Source organism: Pongo abelii, chromosome 6 (assembly GCF_028885655.2).
Source record: "Pongo abelii isolate AG06213 chromosome 6, NHGRI_mPonAbe1-v2.0_pri, whole genome shotgun sequence".
NCBI lineage: Eukaryota > Metazoa > Chordata > Mammalia > Primates > Hominidae > Pongo > Pongo abelii.
In genome coordinates, this window is record NC_071991.2 from 29477596 (window position 1) to 29502852 (window position 25257).

Sequence of the window (25257 nt, forward strand, 5' to 3'; positions counted from 1 at the left end):
ATGCCACCTGATTATCGGGCCCAGAGATTTCGGAGATTTTCCACTGGGGCCCCCATCCTCGGTCCTCGTGGCTCAGGGAGAGGGAATCCAAGAGACTTGCTAGTTACCACTAAGTCCGAGAGAGCCTTTGAAACGGGATACTCTGGGCCACCTCCCCTCCGGAGACCGGGTGAAATCACACGGCCAGAATGTGCGCTTACGGAGGCAAGTGTTGATGAAGTGAGACCGGAGCCCTCCTCCCACACCCACCACTGCCGGCCGACAATCAATTGCCGCTTTACACACGCCATGCATTCTAATCAGGAACAATAATCTTCATGATAAACAATTAAACAATTATTCCTCCCGCTGCGGAACTTCTCTGCTGAAATCGATGGGGTGCAGAGGCACAGCAGCGGCAGACAATGGGCACTCTAGGCCGGGCCTGGCCCCGGGCACCCCATGTCCCCCATCCAAGCTACTGCAGACACCAGAGGCACTGACAGCCCAGAGGTGCCCTCACCTACAGCAGCACTGAGTAGACGCCGTAGATGCTTTAGGCCCCGGGTGACTGTGAGAAGGAGGAAATTCAGCGTTAAAGGTGGACTGAGCACAAAATCAGAAAATGAGAGACCAAAGGGACCACAGGGCTTGGAGCAGCCCCCAAGACCCTGCGACCCCAGCTGTCATCACAAACACAGTGCCTGGTGGTCTGGCAGCCCAGGTACTCCTGTGTGGCATTGTTCCTGTCTGTTGGTCCCTACGAGTAGTGCATCCAAAGTCAGCCTTAAGATAGCTGCTCAGCTGGGTGTAGTGGCTCACGCCTGTAATCCCAGCTCTTTGGGAGGCCGAGGCAGGAAGATCACGAGGTCAAGAGATCAGGACCATCCTGGCCAACATGGTGAAACCCTGTCTCTACTAAAAATACAAAAATTAGCCGGGCGTGGTGGTGCACGCCTGTAGTCCCAGCTACTGAGGAAGTTGAGGCAGGAGAATCCCTTGAACCCAGGAGACAGGTTGCAGTGAGCTGAGATCACGCCACTGCACTCCAACCTGGTGACAGAGTGAGACTCTGTCTCAAAAACAAACAAACAAACAAACAAACAAACAAAACAGAGCCTCTCATTTCCCTGACCCAAGGAAGGGACACTGGCTTCAGACTGTCCGAGGCATGCAGGCAGCTCTCACGGGCGGGCAGTCAGCCCTGTACAGTAGCATAGCCTCCTGGGGATCCTCCTTGGGAAGGGCAGCCTCTCACATGTCCCTGGTCTGTCCTCATTTGGTTGCAGAGCGGCCGGCGCCCCCCAGAGAGCTCCTGGTGCCCCAGGCGGAAGTGACCGCAGGCAGCCTCCAGCTCCAGTGGGTCCCGGGCAGCGACGGGGCCTCCCCCATCCAGTACTTCACCGTGCAGGTGCCAGAGCTGCCCTGGGAAGAGTGGCAGACCTACTCCTCGTCCATCAGCCACGAGGCCACAACCTGCGTCGTTGACAGGTACTGAGAGAGCAGGAGCACCTCCCCGGGGAAAGGGGCCCTGGCTGCCTCCAGCCACCTCCTGTCCAGATAGTGGGGAGGCTGTGTGGGCCAAGCAGGCACACCCCTGAGAGCACAGGCCCCCTTTCTTTTTGACACTCCCCATGTTGGAAATCCTAGAACTCCTGGGTCCTGGAGCCATTTCCAAGGGCCTACTCCCAGCCCCTTCCCAGAGTCTGGTCTTCCAGGTGTCCAGGGCTGGTTTGAACACCCCAGGACCCAGGGATTGGCGAGGCAGGGGTGACGGGGGCAGGCTGGACCAGTGGGCTGGAGTCCTAGCCCCTCCCAAGGCTGGCAGTGGGGAGGGGACCACGTGGAGGAGGGCTGGGCTGGCCTCGGGTGTCTAGGGCTGGAGGGATGTTGCGCCCCTTGTGTTCTCAAAAGCAGCAGGGAGATGGATGGCACCACGAGTACTGTGCTTCCTTAGTGATGGCTGACAGGGAGATGGGAGGGCGTGCCTGGGACACGACTAGAATCTGTCCACTCACTCAGTTGTTTACTGGACCTCTGGGCTCAGCATGGGAGAGGGTTGCATTGACAATAGCAGCGGCGTTCTGTGGGTCCCCAGGGTCCTCACAACTGCAGTTACAGACCCACCCAGTCTTTACAGACAAGGAAACTGCCACAATCACACAGATGGGCATCCCAGGGCTTAGAAGCCACCCCAGGAGTCCTCACCCTCACCATGTGCCCTGCCCAGGCCCTCCTGGGGCCTGTCGGGTTTGCGGGCCCTGCCTGGGCAGGGCCACCTGGAACACCTGCCTTGTGCTTCTCATCAGCCCAGAGTTTGGTCACTTGTTACTGAGCTCACACTCCAGGCTGTGGAGCGGGCGTCTTGGAGTGAGTCTCTCTGTGTCCGAGGGCTCTGGAGTCTGCACCAATGCCTAAGAGGGTAGAGGGGCCGAGACGGTCGTCTCCAGGCTGGCCAAGCTTCCTCTGTCTCTCAGATGGTCACATAGGTCAGCTCTGCGTCCCTATAGTCACCCAGTGAGGGGAGACCATGATCCCACTCCACAGAGGAAGGCCAAGGCCAGAAAAGTCGGTCATTTGCTCATATCCCCCGCCCAGCCTCCGTGGCACCCAGCCATCCTCGTCTTCGAGGCTGCGTGTCTCAGCCCTGCCTGACTGAACCTGAATGTAGGGAGGGAGGCAGGTCCCGGGTGAAGCCCCTGGCAGCTCCTCAGAACACCACCCTTGCCCCACTCTGCCCTGGGGGCAAAGTTCAGGCTTTGGAGTGAGGGCTGATTGGAGTGTGGGTGTCACTGGTCCTAGATGTGACAACAGGGGGTTTCAAAGAGAAGAGAAACCTCCAAAACCCCCATCCCTGGCTTGAGGACCAGGCCCATGACGGAGGCGAAGCACTTGCCCAGGGAGGGATGGCCCACCAGGCATCTCGGTACAGAGCTGTGAAGCTGGAACTGTGCAGGCTCAGCCTGGCTTCTGCCGTTTGCCGTTGAGTGATCTGGGGCAAGTGACGGGTTCTCAGGTGTCTCCAGCTCCCTGGCCTTTGGGTTGCTAGGCTTGGAGATGATAAGGCCCTTTGGATGATCATGGCCATGGATGCCAGTATCGCCTTTGCCACCCCCACACGGTGTCCCCAGGAGGCACAGCTGGGTGTCAAATGCAAATCCTGACCAGAGTCCCTGAGCAGTCCAAGGAGGGTCACGCGGACCGTCGGGAACCCATGCTGCAGCTCCCAGGCCCCCACTAGAGACCACAGACCAATAAGGAAACCAGCGCCCCAGTGCACAGCTCCAGCTCCCCAGTGCACAGCTCCAGCGCCCCAGTGCACAGCTCCAGCTCTCTGTGGCCCCAAAGGACCCACCCTGGCACAGTCACCCTCTGCAATCTCATGGTCCAAGCAGCCCTCTGCTCTTCTGAAAATCGAGGTGGAATGGTCCCTGCGCACAGGGCTTGTTTCCAGCAGGGCCAGAGCCATTGCCTGGCTGCCCCCCTTGCAGGGCACAACATCTGGTGAGGTCCGTATGCTGGTGGGTTGGAATTTAGAAAAGTTGTTCCGTCCCCACAACTGTGGTTATGCCCCTCATGTTAGGAAAACAAGGCTGCAGCAGCTCCAGCTTGATGTCCCCTCTGAGGTGTTTTCCCTGGTGATCTAGTCACATAGCTTCCAGACAGTTAAAGCTCTGACAGGACTTCACCACCACCACCGCCATCCTCATCGCCATCGTCATTTCCGGAATCCCCTCATCCTGTCCGGCACCTATCATTTTCAACACCACTTCCGTGTGTCATTTCATACGATCTTTGTAACAACCATGTGGACATACAGACCAGACTTCTCACTATTCCCAATTTACACACGCAGACATTGAGGCAGAGATATCTTAAGTAACGCATATGCGGGTGCCTCGACGTCTCTAAATGGAAGGGCTATTTCCTGAGGTTTTTGTAGTTGTCACATTCCGTGAGTCAGAGGTCAAGGCTCCATAGACACAATCCATGTCCTACAGTTAATTTACAAGGGTCTACAACATCTGAAAACCCAGTGCGTGTGCATCTGAACACCAAGCTTTCCACAGTCAGTCTCCCCTTAGTAGCCGCGTGGCCTTGGAAAAGTCCAACCCTTGGCTGCCTGCTAGGACTCTGTGTTCTCATCTGTGAAAGGCAGGGCTGCAGCGGGGATCCTACTGTTCCCTCCAGCTCTGTGAGTCCAAGGTTTGCCTCATTGCTGACCGCCAGCGAACTGGCAGCCGAGAAATAAGGCGATCGGAATAGTCAGACTGTCCGCCAGGTTCCTGCCAGCATCTCACTTGCCCTTCGAGCTACAGCATCAGAACTTGAGAGGCACAGCTCTCTCCCTCCAGAGGAAGGCACTCCTAGTGGCAGATACCATCCTCCCGGAGCCCTGGAATTCTCCTGGCACAGCCGCGAGGGTCGGGGGAGTGTGGCCGGGTGCGCCCAGCCTGACTTAATAAACTACACAGGATGCTTAGCTTAATTGGCAGTGTGCTCACATATATAAGTAACCTCATCCTTTGTGTAACCATCTAAAAGAAGGAAAAAAATATCCAGCCACTATTCCTGAAGGCTTCTGAAACCAAACAGACTAATTGTGTGTCTGGGACTTCATGCTGGAAAGGAGAGGTCCATGTTTCAGGACAGACAGTTTAATTTGGTATGGGAGAGACCAATGTCAATTTCCTAATGGGCCAGAACTAGGACAAATGCTTCCACTGCCTATCAATAGAGAACATGTCACAGGAGAATCCCAGGAAAGCGATATTTTGTACACTGCCACTGTATAATCTCCCTTCCTGTTTAATAATCCTGACGGCTACATTTTACTTTCACCAGTTGTGTGAAATCTGCGAGTATCCGGAAAACATTAAGAGTTTAACTGTCTCAATTTGGTGACGGTGACTACGTTCAGGGAATATGGGTCGAGACCCCCAGGGAGAGAGGTTGGGTCTGAGACGTGTTCAGGCATTGCCAGTGTCTGGTTGGTGGTTGAAGTTGTGAGACGGGGTAGCCACCCACAGAAATGCAGTAGAGAGGAAGAAGAGAAGGGCTCTGAGCCCAGTGTGACCTGGAGGTTCTAGATGTCACTTTAGGACAGAGCAGTGGCCATGCGGGCTCAGGGGGTGGCTGTGCGTCCAGTTGTGATGGGCTGAGCTCCTCCTCTGAGCTCTGCCGTGGGATAGGTGCAGGGGGTCCGAACAGAAGACAGAAAGGCACAGAGGGAATGAGCATGGAAAACAGCAGGGATTCAACGAATGTCAGCACCACGGCCCTAGCTCCATTCGGCTGATTTCTTTTTTTTTTCTTTTTCCGTATAATGTAATTTTTAAAAAATACCATTATTTAAGGATCAGATGAGCTGGGCATGGTGGCTCATGCCTGTAATCCCAGCACTTTGGGAGGCCGAGGCAGGTGGATCACCTGAGGTCAGGAGTTCAAGCCCAGCCTGGCCGATATGGTGAAACTCTGTCTCTACTAAAAATACAAAAATTAGCCAGGCATGGTGGCATGTGCCTGTAATCCCAGCTACTCAGGAGGCTGAGGCAGGAGAATTGCTTGAACCTGAGCGGCGGAGATTGCAGTGAGCCGAGATCATACCACTGAACTCCAGCCTGAGCAACAGAGTGAGACTCCATCTCAAAAGAAAAAAAGAATCAGATGAACTTGGCCAAGGATATGATACATGAGCTTGATATTCTTTGTGATACAATAGTGAGGTCTAAGTGTTTGTGTTTATTTGGTTGGTTGTTTTATTTGTTTTTGTCTGTCACCCGGGCTGGAGTGCAGTAGCTCCGTCATCGTTCAATGCAGCCTCCAACTCCCGGGCTCAAGATACCCTCCTGTCTCAGCCTCCCGGGTAGCTAAGACTACAAGCATATGCTATCATGCCTGGCTAATGTTTAAATTTTTTTTTTTTAGAAATAGGGTCTCACTGTGTTGCCCAAGCTGGTCTCAAACTCCTGGCCTCAAGTGATCCTCTCACCTCAGCCTCACAAAGTACTGGGATTACAGGCATGAGCTAACATGCCCGGCCAATAGTGAATTCTTAAGAAACATTTTTAGTGCCTTCCAGATAAGTAAATAAAGACAGCAGTGAATCGCTTTAAAAAGATGCTTAGCACTCATCCATTTTATAATAGAACCAAAATGAATGAATGGAGCTCCTCCTATTTAAAAGACTCTGCATTTAGCTCTGAGGCAGGAACATGGAACTTAAGCTATGTCCTTCCCCGACACCCATTCCAGAACACTTTGGCGGTGGAGGTCAAGTTTGTGTATGTGATTAGCCGTCCGAGGCAGTACGAGTACAAACTGGCTTTCTAAATGTATCGGTTATTGATTTGAGGTAGCAAGAGTTCTTATAGCAAGTTCAGATAGTGAGGGTCTTGTATTACCCAAATTACTTATTTCCTGAGTTTGGGATGATTAGAAGAAAGAGATTAGATGGCAGATGTTATCTCAAAAATATCCCTAAATCTATCCAGCTTCTGAGTTTGTATGTGGAGATTTGGGAGGTGAGGCATGGGGAATGAGCAAAGGCCCGGAGAGGCACCAGGCAGAATCGATGGCTTCCTGGGGACGAGTGAGGGCTCCGGGGTGGGGGAGCCAGAGAAAGCTTTCGGGAAGACAGGAAAGAGCACATCACATTTATTCATTGCCTGCTGTGTGCCACGATCCACCCGACTCCATGAGGATGGGTGATGCGATGTCATTTTCACAACAGCCCTGGAAGCCCTGGTGCTGCTATCTCCGTGTCCATAGCCGAATACAGCGAGGCTCTGAGATACTGACTTGCTCCAGTGAGTAGTGGCAGAGCTAGCACTGGAATTCTGCTTGGCCCACTCGAAAGCAGAGGTCTGGGCTGGCTTGGAAGCGTGAACAGAGTGCAGAATTGGGAGGAGTTAGAAGGGTTACAGGAGGGTGTTCTTGCATCCTGTGTGCATTTGTCCCTTTATCGTGGAGTCACCAAAATCCATGCTCTGCCACAGGAGAGAGCGTGGCAGGAGCAACGGGGGCTGGGGGCTCGAGGATCAGACATTTGGCCTAGGAGGTAGGCCAGTCATCCACAGGAGCAGTGCTGCAGGGAGGTAAGGCAGGTTGGGGTGAGTGCACAGAGGATGCTACCGTCTCTAGGACCGCAGAGCCAGGAGAGGGGATGATAGCACTGCCCTCTGCCCTCTGCCTGTCTCATTTGGGCGGTGGGGCTGCTGCTCCCATCGGCTGCCCGCCGGAGCTGCTTTCTGCCTGGTTTCGGGGGCACTGACGTGGCTTCCGCCGAGAGGGTTAACTCCCGCAGATCCGCATTTTGTGTTCCCTGCAGCTCGCAGAGACACTTAATCAATCCTTGTTGAATGAAGTGAGTCCGGCAAAACACAGGCCTCACGCTAAGAACCCTGCTCTCTGTCCTCCTGCGCACCCAAACCCATTTTTCTGGGAGCCAGGCTGATTTGTCCAGCCACCTGACACGCACTTACGGCACACCACGTGTGCCCGGCTCAGTGCCAGACCCAGGCAAGACAATGGAGAAAGAGGGGTTTCAAGGAGCTTGCAGTGTGGCTCCAAACCGCCAAATCATAGCAAAGCATGAAGTACTAAACAGTGGAGTGCTGAGTATAATTACAGTTCAATGCCAGAGGCCAGTGAGAAAACAAATACATCAATAAGTAAGCATAATCACAAATAAATAAATAAGTAAACAAATCATTTCTGCAACACCTACAGTGTGCCAGATACAACGCTGGTATTTACATGTCCTCATAGGCAACCCCCCACCCCAGCCCAAGAAACTTCGGAGATGGGGAATAGCATCCTTATTCAATTCTTCCCACAGATCTGCTGAGCACCTCCTGGGTGTTCTTGGCTCTTGGGGTACAGCAGGAAAGGAGGCCGACTTTGTCCCTGTCCTCGTGGATGTTGAGTCTTGTAAAGACAGATAGTCGTCAAGGAAATGTCACCCATCATGATGCAGAAGATGAAGGAACAGGGCACAAGGGGCAGCAGGCAGGGCCATCTGAGCGGATACTTACATATCTATAGGAACAGCTGATCCTTAGTGAGTTTGCACCACACGTCTGACCCTCTGCTGAGTGTCTCACCTGAGTTTAAGCCTCATATCAGTTTCACAATGCCTGCGCTATTATCAGCCCAGATAAGGAAACGGAGGCAAAGTATGCTGTCCGAGGTTAACTGGGAGGGAGAAGCCAGGCAGTTTGACTTCGGGGTTCACATTCCTGATGCCCACTCTGCTGCCTCCTGGTACAGGAGGAGAAGGAGCCAGTGGGGCTATGGTGGGCGGCGCAGGTGGACGAGGCAGGGAGGTCGTGGTAGAAAACACGTGGTTATCACCCAGATGAGACAAAATAACTCTTAGGATGCTAGGAACCGAGGGGAAATTGTTTGTTTTAACTTAGCAAAGGCTATCTCCCAGAAACCTGGAGCAAAGGTCATTTTTATGGTCGGACTTCAGAAGCATCTCCATTAAAGCTGGGACCAAGGCCAGCTGCCTCCTGTGGCTGTTTTTCCAGTTGTGGACGCTGAATGCAGAGGGGCTGAGATGTGCCTGCAGTCAGGGACTGGGAAGTAGCAAGACCAGACCAGGTTCTGGAGGGCTGCAGTGGAAAAGCATGCCTTGAGGTATGAGCTGGTAGAGAAACAGTGTCACCTGGTCTTAAGCAGGACGGGGACCTGAAAGCAGGAATAAAATCTGATCATGGTTTCCAAAAATGGTTATCAGTTTTCTAAAAAGCAGAATCCTTCCTTTAAACCAAATATGACCCAGGCCGAATGCATAAACCTGATGGGCATGGAGCTGCTGTCGGCTGATGGGGGCCGTGTGGGGCTCTGGACTTCAGAGGCTTCAGAGTCCTGGGGGTCCACAGGGCTCCATTTGAAAGCCACTGGTTTACAGATTCCACTGGGAGTGAGGACAGAAGACTGGTTTTCAGGTGATGAGGGCTTCGGTTTAGAGTGGTAGTTGAGGAGACTTTTAGATGTGGGTAACTGAGGTTAAGAGTCCTGAGGCACCCCGAGTTTTCTGGTCTGGAAACTGAGGAGGGTGGAGCCCTCATCTATGAAGAGCCGCTGCCCGCCAGGGAGGAGAACAGAGCAGCTTCCTCACTTGCTCATTCAGAAGTCAAATAAAGGGCATCTGAGAGGAACCAGCCAGTGACTGAGCATGCATGGGCTGCAGGGTGGGTCCCTGACCAGCTGGGGCTTCACCAAGATCCCAGCATTGTCTGCACAGAAGAGTTTGGCTGAAGTCTTAGTCTCAGGCATGGCATGGGGCTTGGCATAGGAGACCCATTGCATGTGGAATAGCTGGACAGACGGACAGATGGAAGGAAGGAAGGAAGAATGAAGGAAAGGAAGGAAGAAAGGGAAAGGAAAAGGAAGGAGGGAAGGGAGGTGGAAGGGAGAGAAGGAAGGAGAGAAGGGAAGAAGGGAGGAAAGTGGGAATGGAGGAAGAAGGGAGAGAAACAAGGAATGAGGGGAGGGAGGGAGGAATGAAGAAAGGAAGGAGGGAAGGAAGGCAAGAGAAAAGGAAAGAGGGAAGGGAGAGGAGGGAAGGGAAGAAGGAAGGAAGGAAAGCAGGAAGGGAGGAAGAGGGGAGAGAAGGCAGCAAAGAGGGGAGAGGGAGGGAGGAAGAAAGGGAGGAAGGAAGGTGGTTGGGCAGATGGAAGCAGGCCCGAAGTGCTAACAACAGAAGGCACCTCAGGGAAGCATTAGTCCCGTTAAAATCTCCATCAGTGGGCTGGGGGCATTTTTCACTTGGATGCTTGACAGGGATGTGATCTTTTGTAAAGTTACAAGTGAATATTGCCATTTACTAGTCCTGCAGCAGTGGGCCTCAGTTTTATCATCCTTGAAATGGGAATAATGATGCCTCCTCTCCCAGAGCTCGTGTGAGTTGAAAGGGGTTGCACTTGCCAAGCGCCTGGCACTGCGTCAGCCCCAGTGAATGGTAGGGATGCGGGGCTGGTGGGTCTCTGCCTGCAGCCAGGCAGGAAGTGGACCTTAGAGAACGCTGCGAGGCTGGGTCTGGCCCAGTAAAGAGCTCCAGGAGGATGGAGCATGAGAATCAGGCAGGAACTCATTTTATACTCCAGATCAGCACAAGGGCCCGGGGAATTAGCTCTTCCTGAGGAATTCTCTGGATCCCTTGGAGAGCAGTGATGTGCCGACCAGAGTGCAGGGGTGGCTCCAGTGAGGGGTTGGCACTGCCTCCCCGAGGAGCCCTGAGCAGAATCTTCCCCCTGGCCAGGACGCCCTGCACTCCCTGCCCTCTGTGCAGCTCCTTTCTTTCTGAGGATTTCGACCATCCAGGTGTTCAAAGGCTTCTCCCAGGACAGGTCCAGGGTCCCCTTCAAGCCCCTGCTCACTGCACCTAGGAAGTGATTGGGTCTGATCCAAGAACAGCCTCCTTGCTAACCTGTCTTGGGCCCACACAGGAGCCCAGAGCTCTCAGGGCAGGGGATGGATTTGCCCCTCTTCCCAGGGCTTCACCAGGAATGCCTGAGGGCAGGACAGGGTGGCAGGGCCCCGGCAGTCACGGTCTCTTCCACATTGCAGACTGAGGCCCTTCACCTCCTACAAGCTGTGCCTGAAAGCCACCAATGACATTGGGGACAGCGACTTCAGTTCAGAAACAGAGGCAGTGACCACGCTGCAGGATGGTAAGCAACCCGGGGCCCAGACTGTGTTCCTGGCCACTGCCCCTGGAGCCCGAGACACTTAGAGACACTTAGGCCCCATTTTCGTCTTGAGCCAGAAAGGGGCCACCAGGGAGCGGTGGCAAGCAGTAGAATTCCATTAGTGACAGACAGCTCGGAGGGTTTCCTCACAGCCTGTGGTCATAAATCAAGATTTCAAGGGCTTCCAAATGGAATGGAAGTTTCTTTGATTGGCTTCCAAAGCCCCTACTATCCATTAGCATCCCAGAAATTGAATAATTGATAGGGTCATTAAAAATAAATGTCAGTGGGTAGCTGGGTTTTAAGAGATTTTCCCAATTTTTCTAATTCACGAGCCACTCTTTGACAACAGCGCAGGTAAGTGATGGGAAGTGAGGTCTCCTCAGAGCTCCAGGTGGCGTTTTCACCCGCTCCATCCTACCTCGGCGGCATCGGGCCTGAAGATGGATTGTCATTCTGTGTGGCCCAGGCCTGTGGCGAGCCCAGGAGGCAGCTCTATAAGCCGCGTGCAGCGGTGATCACAGGACGGGTGGGATGGAAAAGAATGGATGGTGGGTAATAGCTCAGCTCTCAGGCTGGTAACCCAGCACTTAGTTCACCCAGCAGCGCTTCATCATCATTCCCGCAGCCTATCCACAAAGCACTGTCTTTTCCATTTAACGCTCCAGTGGAAGAATTTTCCAATAAACCAATTTCCAATTGGCTCACCCGGTGACCTCACATCTCCGCTTCTGCTCTCTCGATGACCTGGAAGTGTGGTTTCTCCCACATAGGCCTCCCTTGGCCTCAGGGACCAGCAGAGGGGTTGAGCAAACCATTCCCGGCTTCTCAGCAACTCGCAGAGGCTGTTTTGCTGCAAACCCTGCACTCCCAGCAGAGCAGAGCCTCCAACAGGCCCCAGCTGTGCTCCCAGGAAAAGTGCACTTGCCCCTAGAAAAGCACTGGCTGGCTTCTGTGACCTGTATTCATCATCATAGTATTTTACAAAATATTTTCTCTGCTTTAAAATTCCTTTTTGTTTCACCTATCTGTCCTTTCCTGCGCTTCCATACCCCAGGCAACTGCTGAACTTTTTACTGTAGTCATAGTTTTGCCTTTTCTAGAATGTCATATAGTTGGAATCATACAGTACGTACCCTTCAGATTGGCAGCTTTCACTTGGTAGTATGCATTTAGGGTTCCTTCATGCCTTCTTATGACTTGATAGCTCATTTCTTTTTAACATTGAATACTAGTTTATTATATGACTGTACCAGAGGTTGTTCATTCACCTATTGCAGCATATCTTAGTTGCCTCAGAAATTGGTTAAATTTTTATGTCAACATTCATGATGGAGTTTTCTTTTTTGTAATATCATTGTTTGGTTCAGGGTAATGCTAGCATGATAGAATTAGTTGTGTTGTATTTCTCCTCTTTATTTTGCATGGGAGAAGTTGTGTAAAATTATGTTCCATCTTCCTAAAATGTTTGGTAACATTCACCAGCAGAGCTAGCTGGGCTGGGAGTTTTCTTTGTGGGAAGATTTTACCTACAACTTTATTTTCTTTGGTAGATATAGAGTGATTGGGTTATCTATTTCTTGATTGAGCTTTGGTTATTTTTGTGTTTCAAGGGCTGTGTCCGTTTAAGTTGTCACATTTAGTTACGTAAAGCTCACACTATTATCTTGCTATTCTTTTAGTATCTGTGAATCTAGAAAAATGTCACATTACTTATTTGTGAAATTAGTAATTTGTATCTTCTCTTTTTTATAATTAGCCTGGCTAGATGGAGGTTTATCACTTTCATTCCCTTCCTCAAAATGTTCGGCTTTGTTGATTTTCCTATTGCTTTTCTGTTTTATTGGTTTCATCTGTGATGTCATGGTTTGTTTGGCCTGCTGTCACAAAATACCATAGACTGTGTCACTTATAAACAACAGAAACTGACTTCTCACACCTGGAGGCTGAAAAGTCCAAGATCAAGGTGCTGAAAGATTTGGTGTCTAGTGAGGGACCAATTCCCGGTTCCTAGGTTCCATGTTTTCCCCTGTGTGCTTCATATGGCAGAATGGGTGAATGAGCTCTCTGGTGTCTCTTATACAAGGGCACTCATCCCATTCATGAGGGCTTGGATTCCATGAGCTAATTGCTCCCACAAAGCCTCAGTTTCTAGTAATATCACCTCTGTGATCAAGTTTCAGCATATGAGTTTTGAGAGGACAAATGTTCAGACCATAGCAGACGTCTATTATATCATTTCCTCTGGTTCCTTTGGGTTTAATTTGCTCTTTTCTTCTTAGTTTCTTCTTTTTTACTTTGTTAAGATAGAAGTCAAGGTCATTGATTTGAGAGTCTTCCAGTATAGACATTCAGTACTGAAACTTTTTATTTAACTACTGTTGTAGCTACATTCCATAAATTCTGACATGTTATAGTTTTATTTTATTTCAGTTCAAAATAGTTTCTAATATTTCTTTGCATCACCTCTTTGGCCTAGTGTTATTTAGATATGTGTTACTTTGTTTCCAAATTTTTGAGTATTTTGATGAGATATTTTGTTACTGATTTCTTATTTGATTGCTCTGTGGTCAGGGACCATACTTTGTATGACTTAAATCCTTTTGACTTAATTCTTTTATGAAGATTTACTGTATGGCCTAGAATATGATCTGTTTTGCTAAGTGTTCCATGGGTCCTTGAGAAGCATAGTGCTCTTCAAGTCTACTCTAGGCTTACTGATTTTCTGCCTCCTTGTTCTGTCATATATTGAGTAAGCGATATTGAAATCTCAAGACTATATCTGTGAATTTGTCAATTTCTTCTATTAGTTTTTGCCTCATGTATTTTGAAGCTGTTATGTTACTAGGTACATAAACATTTAGGATTATGTGCTGTTGATTAATTGAACCATTTATCATCATGAAATAATTTTGTTGATAGCTAGTAATATTTTTTGCTCTGAAATCTACTTTGGTATTAATATAACCATTTCTGCTAGGCTTTGTTAACTGTTAGCATGGTATATATTTTTCCATCCTTTTAACTAATTTGCATCTTTACATTTAAAGTATTTTTTTTTTTTTTTTTTTGAGATGGAGTCTCGCTCTGTCACCTAGGCTTGAGTGCAGTGGTGGGATCTTGGCTCATTGGAAGCTCTGCCTCCTGGGTTCACGCCATTCTCCTGCCTCGGCCTCCCAAGTAGCTGGGACTACAGGCACCTGCCACCACAGCCGGCTAATTTTTTGTATTTTCAGTAGAGACGGGGTTTCACCGTGTTAGTCAGGATGATCTCAATCTCCTGACCTCGTGATCCGTCCGCCTCAGCCTCCCAAAGTGCTGGGATTACAGGCGTGAGCCACTGCGCCTGGCCTACGTTTAAAGTATTTCTTATAGGTAGCAGGGAGTAGGATCTTGCTTTTTTATACGGTTTGACAATCTGCCTTTTAATTTAGGTTATTAGGCTGGCTTCATTTATAATGTGATTACTGATATAGTTAAGTTTATCTGTTATCATACTGTTTGATTTCCATTAGTCCCAGCTGTTCTTTGTTTTCTTTTCTTCTTTTTCTGCTTTCTTTTCAACTAGCCATGTTTTTTTTTTGTTTGTTTGTTTTTGTTTTTTTTGAGATGCAGCCTCACTCTGCCACCCAGGCTGCAGTGCAATGGCATGATCTCTGTTCACTGCAACTTCGGCCTCCTGGGTTCAAGCGATTCTCCTGCCTCAGCCTCCCAAGTAGCTGGAATTACAGATGCCTGTCACCACACCTGGCTAACTTTTTGTATTTTTAGTAGAGATGGGTTTTCACCACATTGGCCAGGCTGGTCTCGAACACCTGACCTCAGGTGATCTGCCCCCACTTGGCCTCCCAAAGTGCTGGGATTACAGGCGTGAGCCACCACACCTGGCCAGTCATGTAATTTTATGATTGTTTTATCTCTCTCTTTTGGCTTATTAGCTATAAGTCTGTTTTTGCTATCTTTGTGATTTCATTACAATTTGTACTATATGATTTTATCTTATCACAGTCCACCTTCAGGCAGTATTATACCATATCATATATGGCATAAGAAAATTAGAATAGCATAATTTCATTTCTTCTTTTCCAGCCAGATCCTTCCTGGATTTGTGGGATTATAGTTTTCATTAATTTAGAAAATTTCTGGCCATCTGCTCTCTATATTTTGTCTGTCTCTCTCCCTTTCTCTTTGGGGACCTGTATATTACTGCTTAAAGTTTTCTCGTAGTTCTCTGATGTCTCAAATTTATGAATCTTCTCTTTTTGTGATGTCTAGTCTGTATTTATTTCCATCCAGTATAGTTTTCATTTCTGACATTTTAATTTGAATCTCTACACATACAGTTTGCTTTCAAAAAATATCTCCCATGTCTCTGCTTGAGATTTATTTTGGGACACAGTTGAGTTGCTTATACACAGCTTGATATTTCCGGTCTTGCTTTATGGTTTGGTCTAATTTTCTACTTCTGAGGCAAGGTGTTTCTAATAACTCTATTCATTGCCCTGTGAAGCCCGAGTTTTTCCAGTATTGCTCATAGGAATGGACACTCTTCCTTACACATTGTGAGCAACAGGCACTATTTTTCACTGTTTCTAATTTTTTAAAGATTTTTTTCCCCTGGTCTCAGGTAGTTTCCTAGCACACATGTACTGTTCATCACTCTGCTATTGGCTTTTTGTGCTTCATCATTCCAACTCAGAGAATCTGGTGGACTCTACCTCAGTTGTTTTTCTCCCTGTGTCATGGTATGGAAACTTTGTCAAGTCAGGGAGCTGGGTTGTTTGTAAGGCTTACTTCATTTGTTTTCTCTTACAGGGATCATTGTCTTTGTTACCTGAAGTCACTTTCTTTTTTCCTGGAGAGTCTTGCTCTGTTGCCCAGGCTGGAGTGCAGTGGCACGATCTCGGCTCACTACAACCTTCACCTCCTGGGTTCAAGTGATCCTTCTGCCTCAGCCTCCCGAGCAGCTGGGACTATGGGTTTGTGCCACTACACCCAGCTAATTTTTGTATTTTTAGTAGATATGGGGTTTCACCATGTTGGCCAGGGTAGTCTCAAACTCCTGACCTCAGGTGATCCGCCTGCCTCGGCCTTCCAAAGTGTACCTGAACTCCACTTTCTTGAAAATCATCGTATAATGTATTTTGTCTTTTTTGTTTTTGATTGTTTCAGACAAGAAGGTAAATCAGTACCTGTTTCTCCATCATGGCCAGAAGCAGATTGCAGGAGAGCTTCAGCACTTACCACAGACTGGCTAGAATGCTCTTCTACCCCCTTTACTTAACTGCTTCCTTCTCATCCTTTATTTCTCAGTGTAGCCATCTTTTCATCAAGGAAATCTTCCCTGAGCCCAGTATACATCAGATTGTATGTACCATAGAACTGTTTTCTTCCAGTATCTATCTGAATTTGTAATTTTCACTTTTATTGTCTTTGTTCTTCACTACACTGAAAGCTAAGCAAGAGCAGAGGTATTGTCTGTTATATCTGCAAAGCTCAACAGACCACATGTTAGGAACTTAGTCCATATTTGTTAGGTGTATGGATGGGTGACTGTTAAAATGCACAGTCCTTTATATGCAAAAAGTACTCATATTTTATTTCCACCTTGTTTTCTCCCTCATGTAGATTTTGTTAGCCTACTGAAAATGCAAGATGCAGTTCTTTCATGGGAACACTTATTAGAACTTAAGAATAATCATTGTGAACAACTTACAGTAAATATTAAACAAATGGAAAATATGGTTGGTGTACTACAAAAGGAGCTATCTAAAGCAAAAGAAACACAATTACAGTTAGAGCATGAAAAAGGTCAATGGGAACAAGAACGCTACAGTTTGAGGTATGACATTTGAGTTTTAAATAAATATTTTAACTGTCTATACTAAAGATATGTAAGAATTTTTGCAATTGCTGACTCTCTGGGGCTTAATGGGGAGAAAATGTCTTGCACTTGTGGAATATGAAATTCTTGGAAATAAGGTAACAAATTTTTAACTGTGAATTCTTCTAATAATTGTATATTTTAAATCGTGATTTTAATGGCTGTATGGAAGTCTACCATATGGGAACCTCAACATTTAACAAATTGAATTTGGGGTTTGAAATTATTTTGTATTAGAATTAATGCTGTGAGGAACATCTTTTATTCTTACTATTTTTAGATACAGGGTTTTGCTCTGTCACTGAGGCTGGAGTGCAGTAGTATGATCATAGCTCACTGCGACTTTGAACTTTTGTGCTCAAGGGATCCTGCCTCAACCTCCTAAGTAGCTGGCACTACAGGCACATGCCCCCATGCCCTACTAACTTTTTAAGTTTTTCATTGAGACAAGGTTTCACTATCTTGTCCAGGATGATCTCTAAGTCATGGCTTCAAACAATTCTCCTGCTTCGGCCTCCCAAAACATTGGGATTACAGGCGTGAGCCATGATATACAGCCCAGAACGTCTTTTATCTAAGTCACTTTCTACATTTCTAATTATTTACTTTGAATCAAGTCTTCAATACAGAATATTTTGGTTAAAATATAAGAACTTTTTTTATAAAAGGCATTGGATTAATATTTCTAAATTGTCCTCAAGAATGTTTGTATGATTTTACAGTTCAACCAACAGAGCATAAAATGGCCGCTTGTCTCAACCCAGAATACTTTTTAAAAACGTTATACAGTTTTATTCTTGTTTTTACTCTCTCTTTAATTTTTTTTATTTCAATACCTTTAGGAGTACAAGTGGTTTTTGGTTACATGGATAAATTGTGTAGTGGTGAAGTCTGGGATTTTAGTGTACCCATCACCCAAATAGTATACACTGTAGCCCAATAGGTAGTTTTTGTCCCTCACTGCCCTTATGCTTTTCTCCCTTCTGAGTCTCCAATGTCATTATACCACTCTGTCAGCCTTCACATATGCGTAGCATAGCTCCCGCTTGTAAGTGAGAACATGTGGTATTTGTTGTTCCATTCCTGAGTTACTTCACTTAGAATAATGGCCTCCAGCTCCATCAAGTTGCTGCAAAAGACATTATTTCATTCTTTTTTTGTGGCTGAGTAATATTCTGTGATATATATATATATATTCCACTCATCAGCTAATGCACACAGGTTGATTCCACATCTTTGCATATTGTGAATTGTCCTGCAATAAACATATGCATGCAGGTGTTTTTTTGACATAATGATTTCTTTTCCTTTGAGTAGATACCCAGAAGTGGGAATGCTGAATTGAATAGTAGGATCTACTTTTAGTTCTTTGAGAAATCTCCATACTGTTTTCCATAGAGTTGTACTAATTTGCATTCTCACCACCACTGTATAAGTGTTCTCTTTTCACCACATCCACATCAACATCTATTGCTTCTGATTTTTAATAATGGCCATTCTGGCTGCAGTGAGGTGATATATCATTGTTGTTTTATTTTGCATTTCAATATTTTTATATGCTTGTTGACCATTTGTACATCTTCTTTTGAGAAATGTCTATTCATGTCATTTGCCCACTTTTTAATGGAATTATTTGTATTTTCCTGCTTATTTGTTTGAGTTTCTTGTAGATTCTAGATATTAGTCCTTTGTCTAATTCATGATTTGCAAATATTTCCCCCCATTCTATAGGTTGTTAGTTTACTCAGATGATTATTTCTTTTGCTGTGCAGAAACTTTTCAGTTTAATTAAAAGTTTAATTATTAATTAATTGGTTAAATTATTTGTCACATTTGCTTTTGGGTTCTTCATCATAAATCTTTTGCTTAGGCCAATGTTTTCAGGTATCAGATTTAGGCCTTTAGTCCATCTTGAATTAATTTTTATTTTATATATGGTGAGAGATAGGGATCTAGTTTCATTCTTCTACATGTGGCTATCCTATTTTCCCAGCACCATTTATTGAATAAGGTGTCCTTTCTCCAGTTCATGTTTTTGTATACTTTGTCAAAGAATATTTGGTTGTAAATGGCTTTATTTGTGGGTTGTCTATTCTGTTCCATTGATGTATGTATTTACTCTTATACTAGTACCATGCTGTTTTTGTTACTGTGGCCTTATAGTATAATTTGAAGTCAGGTAATTTGATGCCTCCAGACTTTTTGTTGTTGTTGTTGTTGTTGTTTTGCTTAGCATGTCTTTTGCTATTCAGGCTCTTTTGTGGTTTTACATGAAATTCAGCATTTTTTTTTTCTAATTCTGTGAAGAATGACATTGGTATTATGATGGGAAATGCATTGAATCTGTAGGCTCCTTTGGGCATTAGGGTCATTTTCACAATATCAGTTCTTGCAGTCCATGATCATAGGATGTATTTCCCTTTGTGTCATCTGTGAGTTCCTTCAGCAGTGTTTTCTAGTTATCCTTATATAGATCATTCACCTCCTTCATTAAGTATATTTCTAGGTATTTTACATTTTTGCAGCCATTGTAAAAGGGATTGGGTTCTTGATTTGACTCTCAGCTTGGTCATAGTTGGTGAATATGGGTGCTACTGATTTGGATTCATTGATTTTGTAACCTCAGACTTCACTGCATTCATTTTTCAAATCTAGGAGTGTTTTGTAGGCATCTTTAGGGCTTTCTAGGCATAAGATCGTGTCATTGGCAGAGGCAGTTTAACTTTCTCTTTTCCAATTTGGAAGTCATTTACTTCTTTCTCTTGCCCAATTGCTCTGCCTAGAATTTCCAAGTCTTATTTTTTATTTTATTTTATTATTATTATTATTTTTGAGATGGAGCCTCGCTGTGTCACCCAGACTGGAGTGCAGTGGCGTGATCGCGGCTCACTGCAACCTCCACTTTCTGGGTTCAAGCGATTCTCCTGCCTCAGCCTCCCTAGCAGCTGGGGACACAGGCCACCACGCCTGGCTAATTTTTTGTATTTTTTTTAGTAGAGATGGGGTTTCACTATGTTAGCCAGGATGGTCTCGATCTCCTGACCTTGTGATCTACCCGCCTCGGCCTCCCAGAGTGCTGGGATTACAGGCGGGAGCCACCGCGCCCAGCCGGGACTTCCCCGTTTTATTAATATACGTGAAATAAAAACTAAAATGGAAAGCGAGTAATGATTAGTTTATTTCACATCTCTCTCTCGTATACAGATACAATTAATTCAAAGTTCTATGTTGAAAACACATGTTGGCCAGGCGCGGTGGCTCACGCCTGTAATCCCAGCACTTTGGGAGGCACAGGCAGGCGGATCACGAAGTCAGGAGATCGAGACCATCCTGGCTAACACGGTGAAACCCCGTCTCTACTAAAAATATAAAAAATTAGCCGGGCATGGTGGCGGGCGCCTGTGGTCCCAGCTACTCGGGAGGCTGAGGCGGGAGAATGGCATGAACCCGGGAGGCGGAGCTTGCAGTGAGCCAGGATCGCGCCACTGCACTCCAGCCTGGGCGACAGAGGGAGACTCCGTCTCAAAAAAAAAAAAAACAACAAAAAAAACCCACATGTTATTCTTTATCATTTAAATATTAGATCCTGTCTTGTTCCAAAAGGAATTTTAAAATTGTTTGTAAAATACATAAGAATCAAGAAGTTAAGTGGAAAGTGTTACCAAAAAATAAACATAAAAAGTATTGGTTAACACAAGGGTCCCCAACCCCCAGGCCACAGACCAGTACCAGTCCATGGCCTATTAGGAACCAGGCCACACAGCAGGAGGTGAGCGGCAAGTGAGCAAGCAAAGCTTCATCTGTATTTATAGCCACCCCCCATCACTCACATTACCACCTGACCTCTGCCTCCTGTTAGGTCAGCAGCACCATTAGATTCTCATAGGAGTGTGAACCAAATCCTACTGTAAGCTGCACACATTGGAGTTCTAGGTTGTGCTCTCCTTATGAGAATCTAATGCCTGATGACATGTCCCTGTCTCCCATCACCCCCAGATGGAGCTGTCTAGTTGAAGGAAAACAAGCTCAGGACTTTCACTGATTCTACATCATGTGAGTTATATAATTAATTATTTCATTATATATTACAATGTAATAATAATATAAATAAAGTGCACAATAAATGTAATGTGCTTGAATCATCCCTAAACCAGCCCCCTCTCCCCCAGGTCCGTGGAAAAATTGTCTTCCACAAAATCAGTCCCTGGTGCCAAAAAGACTGGGGACAGCTGGGTTAACAGATATTAGACCCCATTGCCTTGTATTGGATTATAGTAATCTGCAGATACATATTGTGTGAATGACATCCGATGGTGCTTTTTTTTTTTTTTTTTTTTTGAGACAGAGTCTCACTCAGTTACCCAGGCTGCTGGAGTGCAGCAGCCTGATCTCGGCTCACTGCAACCTCCACCTCCCAGGTTCAAGCAATTCACCTGTCTCAGCCTCCTGAGTAACTGGGATTACAGATGCCTGCCACCAGGCCTGGCTAATTTTTGTATTTTTAGTAACGATGGGATTTCACCTTGTTGGTCAGGCTGGTCTCAAACTCCTGACCTTGGGTGATCTACTCGCCTTGGCTTCCCAAAGTGCTGGGATTACAGGCTTGAGCCACCGCACCTGGCCCGATGGAGCCATCTTGCACTGTAAATCATTTTAGGGATATCTGCAGTATTTCATGAAAATTAAAATTTATTTCTAGTGAATTTACAAAGTTGTTTATAAGTAGTATGTTCTTTTTAATTAGTTAATTTGAAATGATCTGTCCTACTTGAGTTCTTATGACTGTGTGAAAAAGAGGTAATTTTCTTTTTCTTTTTCTTTTTTTTTTTGAGGGGGAGTCTTGCTCTGTCGTCCAGGCTGGAGTGCATTGGTGCAATCTCAGCTCACTGCAAGCTCCGCCTTCCAGGTTCACGCCATTCTCCTGCCTCAGCCTCCCGAGTAGCTGGGGTCACAGGCACCCGCCACCATGCCCAGCTAATTTTTTTTTGTATTTTTAGTAGAGATGGGGTTTCACCGTGTTAGCCATGGTGGTCCCAATCTCCTGACCTTGTGATCCGCCTGCCTCAGCCTCCCAAAGTGCTGGGATTACAGGTGTGAGCCACGGCGCCCTGCCAAAAAGAGGTAATTTTCAACGTGTAACTATACTAAATAATTTCTAATATTCTTTTCCATAACATTTATCAGAATTGCTAGTAACAGAAACTCACCAATTAGCAGGAAGTTTTTTCTTCACTACCTTTCAAGTATATTTATCCCTTGGAAGAGACTGAAGTGAGAAATTAAAAACATGAGAACTAGAAAGGAAAAATAGTCAAGAACATAGAAATTTTATTTGAATAATAAACACTGCGTAGGAAGAGCCAGATAACAAAATAAACTTTTTATTTTCTAACAAAACAAATTTTAATATGTTTTATTGTAGAATGACCTTAAAAGAAGAAGAAAAGGGAAGAAATGCTGATATGTTGTCTAAAAAAGATAGTGAACAGTTAAAAAGAAAAGAAAAGGAATGTGGGAAAGAAGTTGAAACAACAACTCCAACAGACTCTGAAATCACTGTTCACAGAACTGAGGACTTTAGGAAAGAATTTGGATCAGGTAAATTAATTTTTGGTGAAAACTTTATATTTCTAACTATATTTCATCAATATTACTTATAATATTCCTTTGATGTAATATATATAATTTAGTTTCAAAACATACCAAGACTGTTATTTAATCTTAAAAAGGAAGTTTGACATTTATGGCTATTTATTGTAAACCTTGGCATCTCTGCCTGTGATGTTCAGTCTTAGATGCTCAAACTATCTCTATGTTTTCTGAATGAAGGAATGGAGGATAAATTGAGTTTAATCACATAAATATTTGTGTATTTTTATGTTAAAATACAGGCTCTATAGCTTTGAGACTATAACAAAGCTAGTTAAATGTTTTGAAAGAAATTTTATTACACAATACTGTATTTTTCTGTAGATAAGAACTGTTTTTCCTCTTTGAGAAATTTAGCTGTCATGTATGCAATTAAAGTTTGAGTAATTCTTGAGGGATAAAAGTCCTTGTGTTTTAATAGGCTACTTTTTTTTTTTAATAGTTTTACAAAAGAGGTTCTGTTCTTTTAGATTTTCTTTTTCAATGCTATTAGACCAAAAATGTAATGTATGTCTAGGTTGTGCAGAAGCGAAGTGATACCCACAAGCAACTTTCTGAAGAGCAGAATGCCAGAATATTACAAGATGAGATTCTGACCAGTAAGCAAAAGGAGGTCAAAGGGGCTCAAAAGAAAATGAATTCTGAGGTATTTTCTTTAGTCATTTTCAAATATGTTTTTGTAAGTGTATATATTTGAAAAACCAACTCTATGTACCTTGGAAAATATAAAGGATTTTAAAATTATATATATACACACACACACATATCCTATGTGTGTGTGTATCTATATATAGAATATACACTTGTGTGTGTGTTTGTGTGTGTGTAGGATAAAGCCATATTCTTAATTCAGCTCCATTAGTCTGCAGCAGTCGAGTAGTGACATTCACAATGGCCTCAATCCAAAGAAGAAGCATTTGATATTTTTTATAAGAATTGATGATCTTTCCATAATCTCAAAATTTTGGGTACTAACAAGAGACGTTCTAGTTTTCGGACATTGTTTTATCTTCTCAAAATATTAATGGAGAAGTCAGTTTATTATTTTCACTGATAGATAAGGAGGAAATGTATAGCCAGTTTAGAGGCCATATGGTGGATGTCATTCTTCTTACTTTTGAAGAACTTAAAAGTTTTCTCCAAGTAGTATCTAATTTCAATGCAAACGGGGCTTTGAAAACAATGACGTAGAATAATATACATTTAGTGATAATTTATTGGTAAGTGTTTTGTTCCTAGAAAAACTGTTCAGTGTATTTCCCCCTATTTCACACTTATTACTGTTTCAAACATTATAAAGAGGAAATAGAAGTTATTACAATAGCAAATAATCTCATGATTTTTTAAGAAGATCTCTATAAATTTTACCATTGGTATTTTTAAATAAGAGGCTTGTTTTTGTATTTATATATTTACACCACAGAAGTAACTGCAATTAGTTGGAGGAGCACTAGAAGTAGAATCAGAAGACCTAGGGAAAATCCTGCATCTTGCATATATTTCAATCTCTCCTCTTCAGAATTGTGACCTTAAATGAGTTCAGTAATGTATGTAAAAGTGCAATGCTTAGATGTAGAAGTGTAAAATGTAGAAATGTACAATGCTTAGATTTAATATTTATGAATAAGTGTAATCTTTATAACTTACAATAAAATTGTTATAAAAGTAGAATATCTATAGAACATTATCAGGAAAAAGGAACTTAGAGAACTTTGAGAAATTTCTTCTGTCCAAATAAATGCAGAGCTAAGAGTCTTACAATGGGGTGGTGTATAGGTTAGATAGCAGATTTTAAAATTTTTAAATTTTAAAAATGTAGTCAAATGTATCAATCTCATATTTTATGCTGCTGGGTTTTTTGTAATTCAGAGAAAGGCTTTGTCAATTCTGAGAGTCTTAAAAATCCTCTAGTGGTTTATTTTTTACTTTTATTGATTCATTGTCTTCAAATAGATTTTTTTAACTTTTGGGAATTTACACTCTGAGGTTTGAAATTTTGATTTAACATTTTTTCCAGTTAAATATCCACTTATGGGAATCCTTTCATTGTACAAATATACAGGTTATTCTTTAATTTCAGAAGAAACCGTGATACGTCATTCTATTGAGTGCTAAGTTTCCTTTGTTTACTTAGATTTCTCAAAGCTATAAGAAAGAAAAAGACCTGTTGCATAAAAATAGTATGTTGCAGGAAGAAATTGCCATGCTAAGACTGGAACTAGACACAATAAAACATCAGAACCAGCTGAAAGAAAAGAAATATTTGAAGGATGTTGAAAGTGTGAAATAAAAGAATGACAACCTTCAAAATATGATAAAACTGAATGAGGAAACATCAACAAAAATAGTATTTCAGTACAGTGGACAGCTTAGCATTTTGACAGCTGAGAATAAAACTCTCAGTTCTCAACTCGAGAATGTAAAACACAACATGGAAAGACTGGAAATGGAAATTCAGTCATATCGATGCAGGCTGGCTGCTGCCGTACATGATTGTGTTCAAAGTCAGACAGCATAAGAAAACCTAGAACTTGCTTTCCAGAGAACAGGACATGAATGGGTTCATTTACAGGAGAAAATGAATTCTGATATGTCTAACCTAAAAGATAACAGTTAGATTCTTTCTGAAAAACTCTCTAATGCTGACAGTAAAATTAACAGCCTAAAAATTAAGTTTCATCATGCAAGAGAAACACTCAGAGAAAAGATGTCAGTTTTAGAATGTTTCCAAGGAGACCTAGGCCAAACACAGTGTCAAAAGAAAGAAATTGAACGAATGTATAAAAATGAACAAAGCAAAGTAAATAAATATGCCAAAGAAGCAGGAATCTATAGAGGACAGATGTGCTCAACTACAAAGTGAAAATAGGTTGCTTCGACAGCAACTGGATGATGCCCACAAGAAGGCTGACAATGAAGAAAAGACAATCAGTACTATCCAAGACCAAATCCATGCTGTTGTAAAAAAATCTAGCTGGGAGTGAAATGCAGAGTCTTCTGCTAGAAGAGAAAAACAAAGACTTAATCGATGTATGTAATAATTTG

General features: G+C 44.5%; 1 protein-coding gene across 1 annotated transcript; it reads left to right on the plus strand.

Moving 5' to 3' along the window:
* LOC103889351 (uncharacterized) lies at positions 1–25257 on the plus strand. Its single transcript, XM_054560762.1, has 8 exons — positions 1–190; positions 509–703; positions 1269–1470; positions 10558–10661; positions 16308–16521; positions 21986–22161; positions 22730–22858; positions 24347–25257. The coding sequence occupies exons 1-7, from the start codon at positions 1–3 to the stop codon at positions 22747–22749; spliced, it is 1101 nt and encodes a 366-aa protein (XP_054416737.1). The 3' UTR covers positions 22750–22858; positions 24347–25257.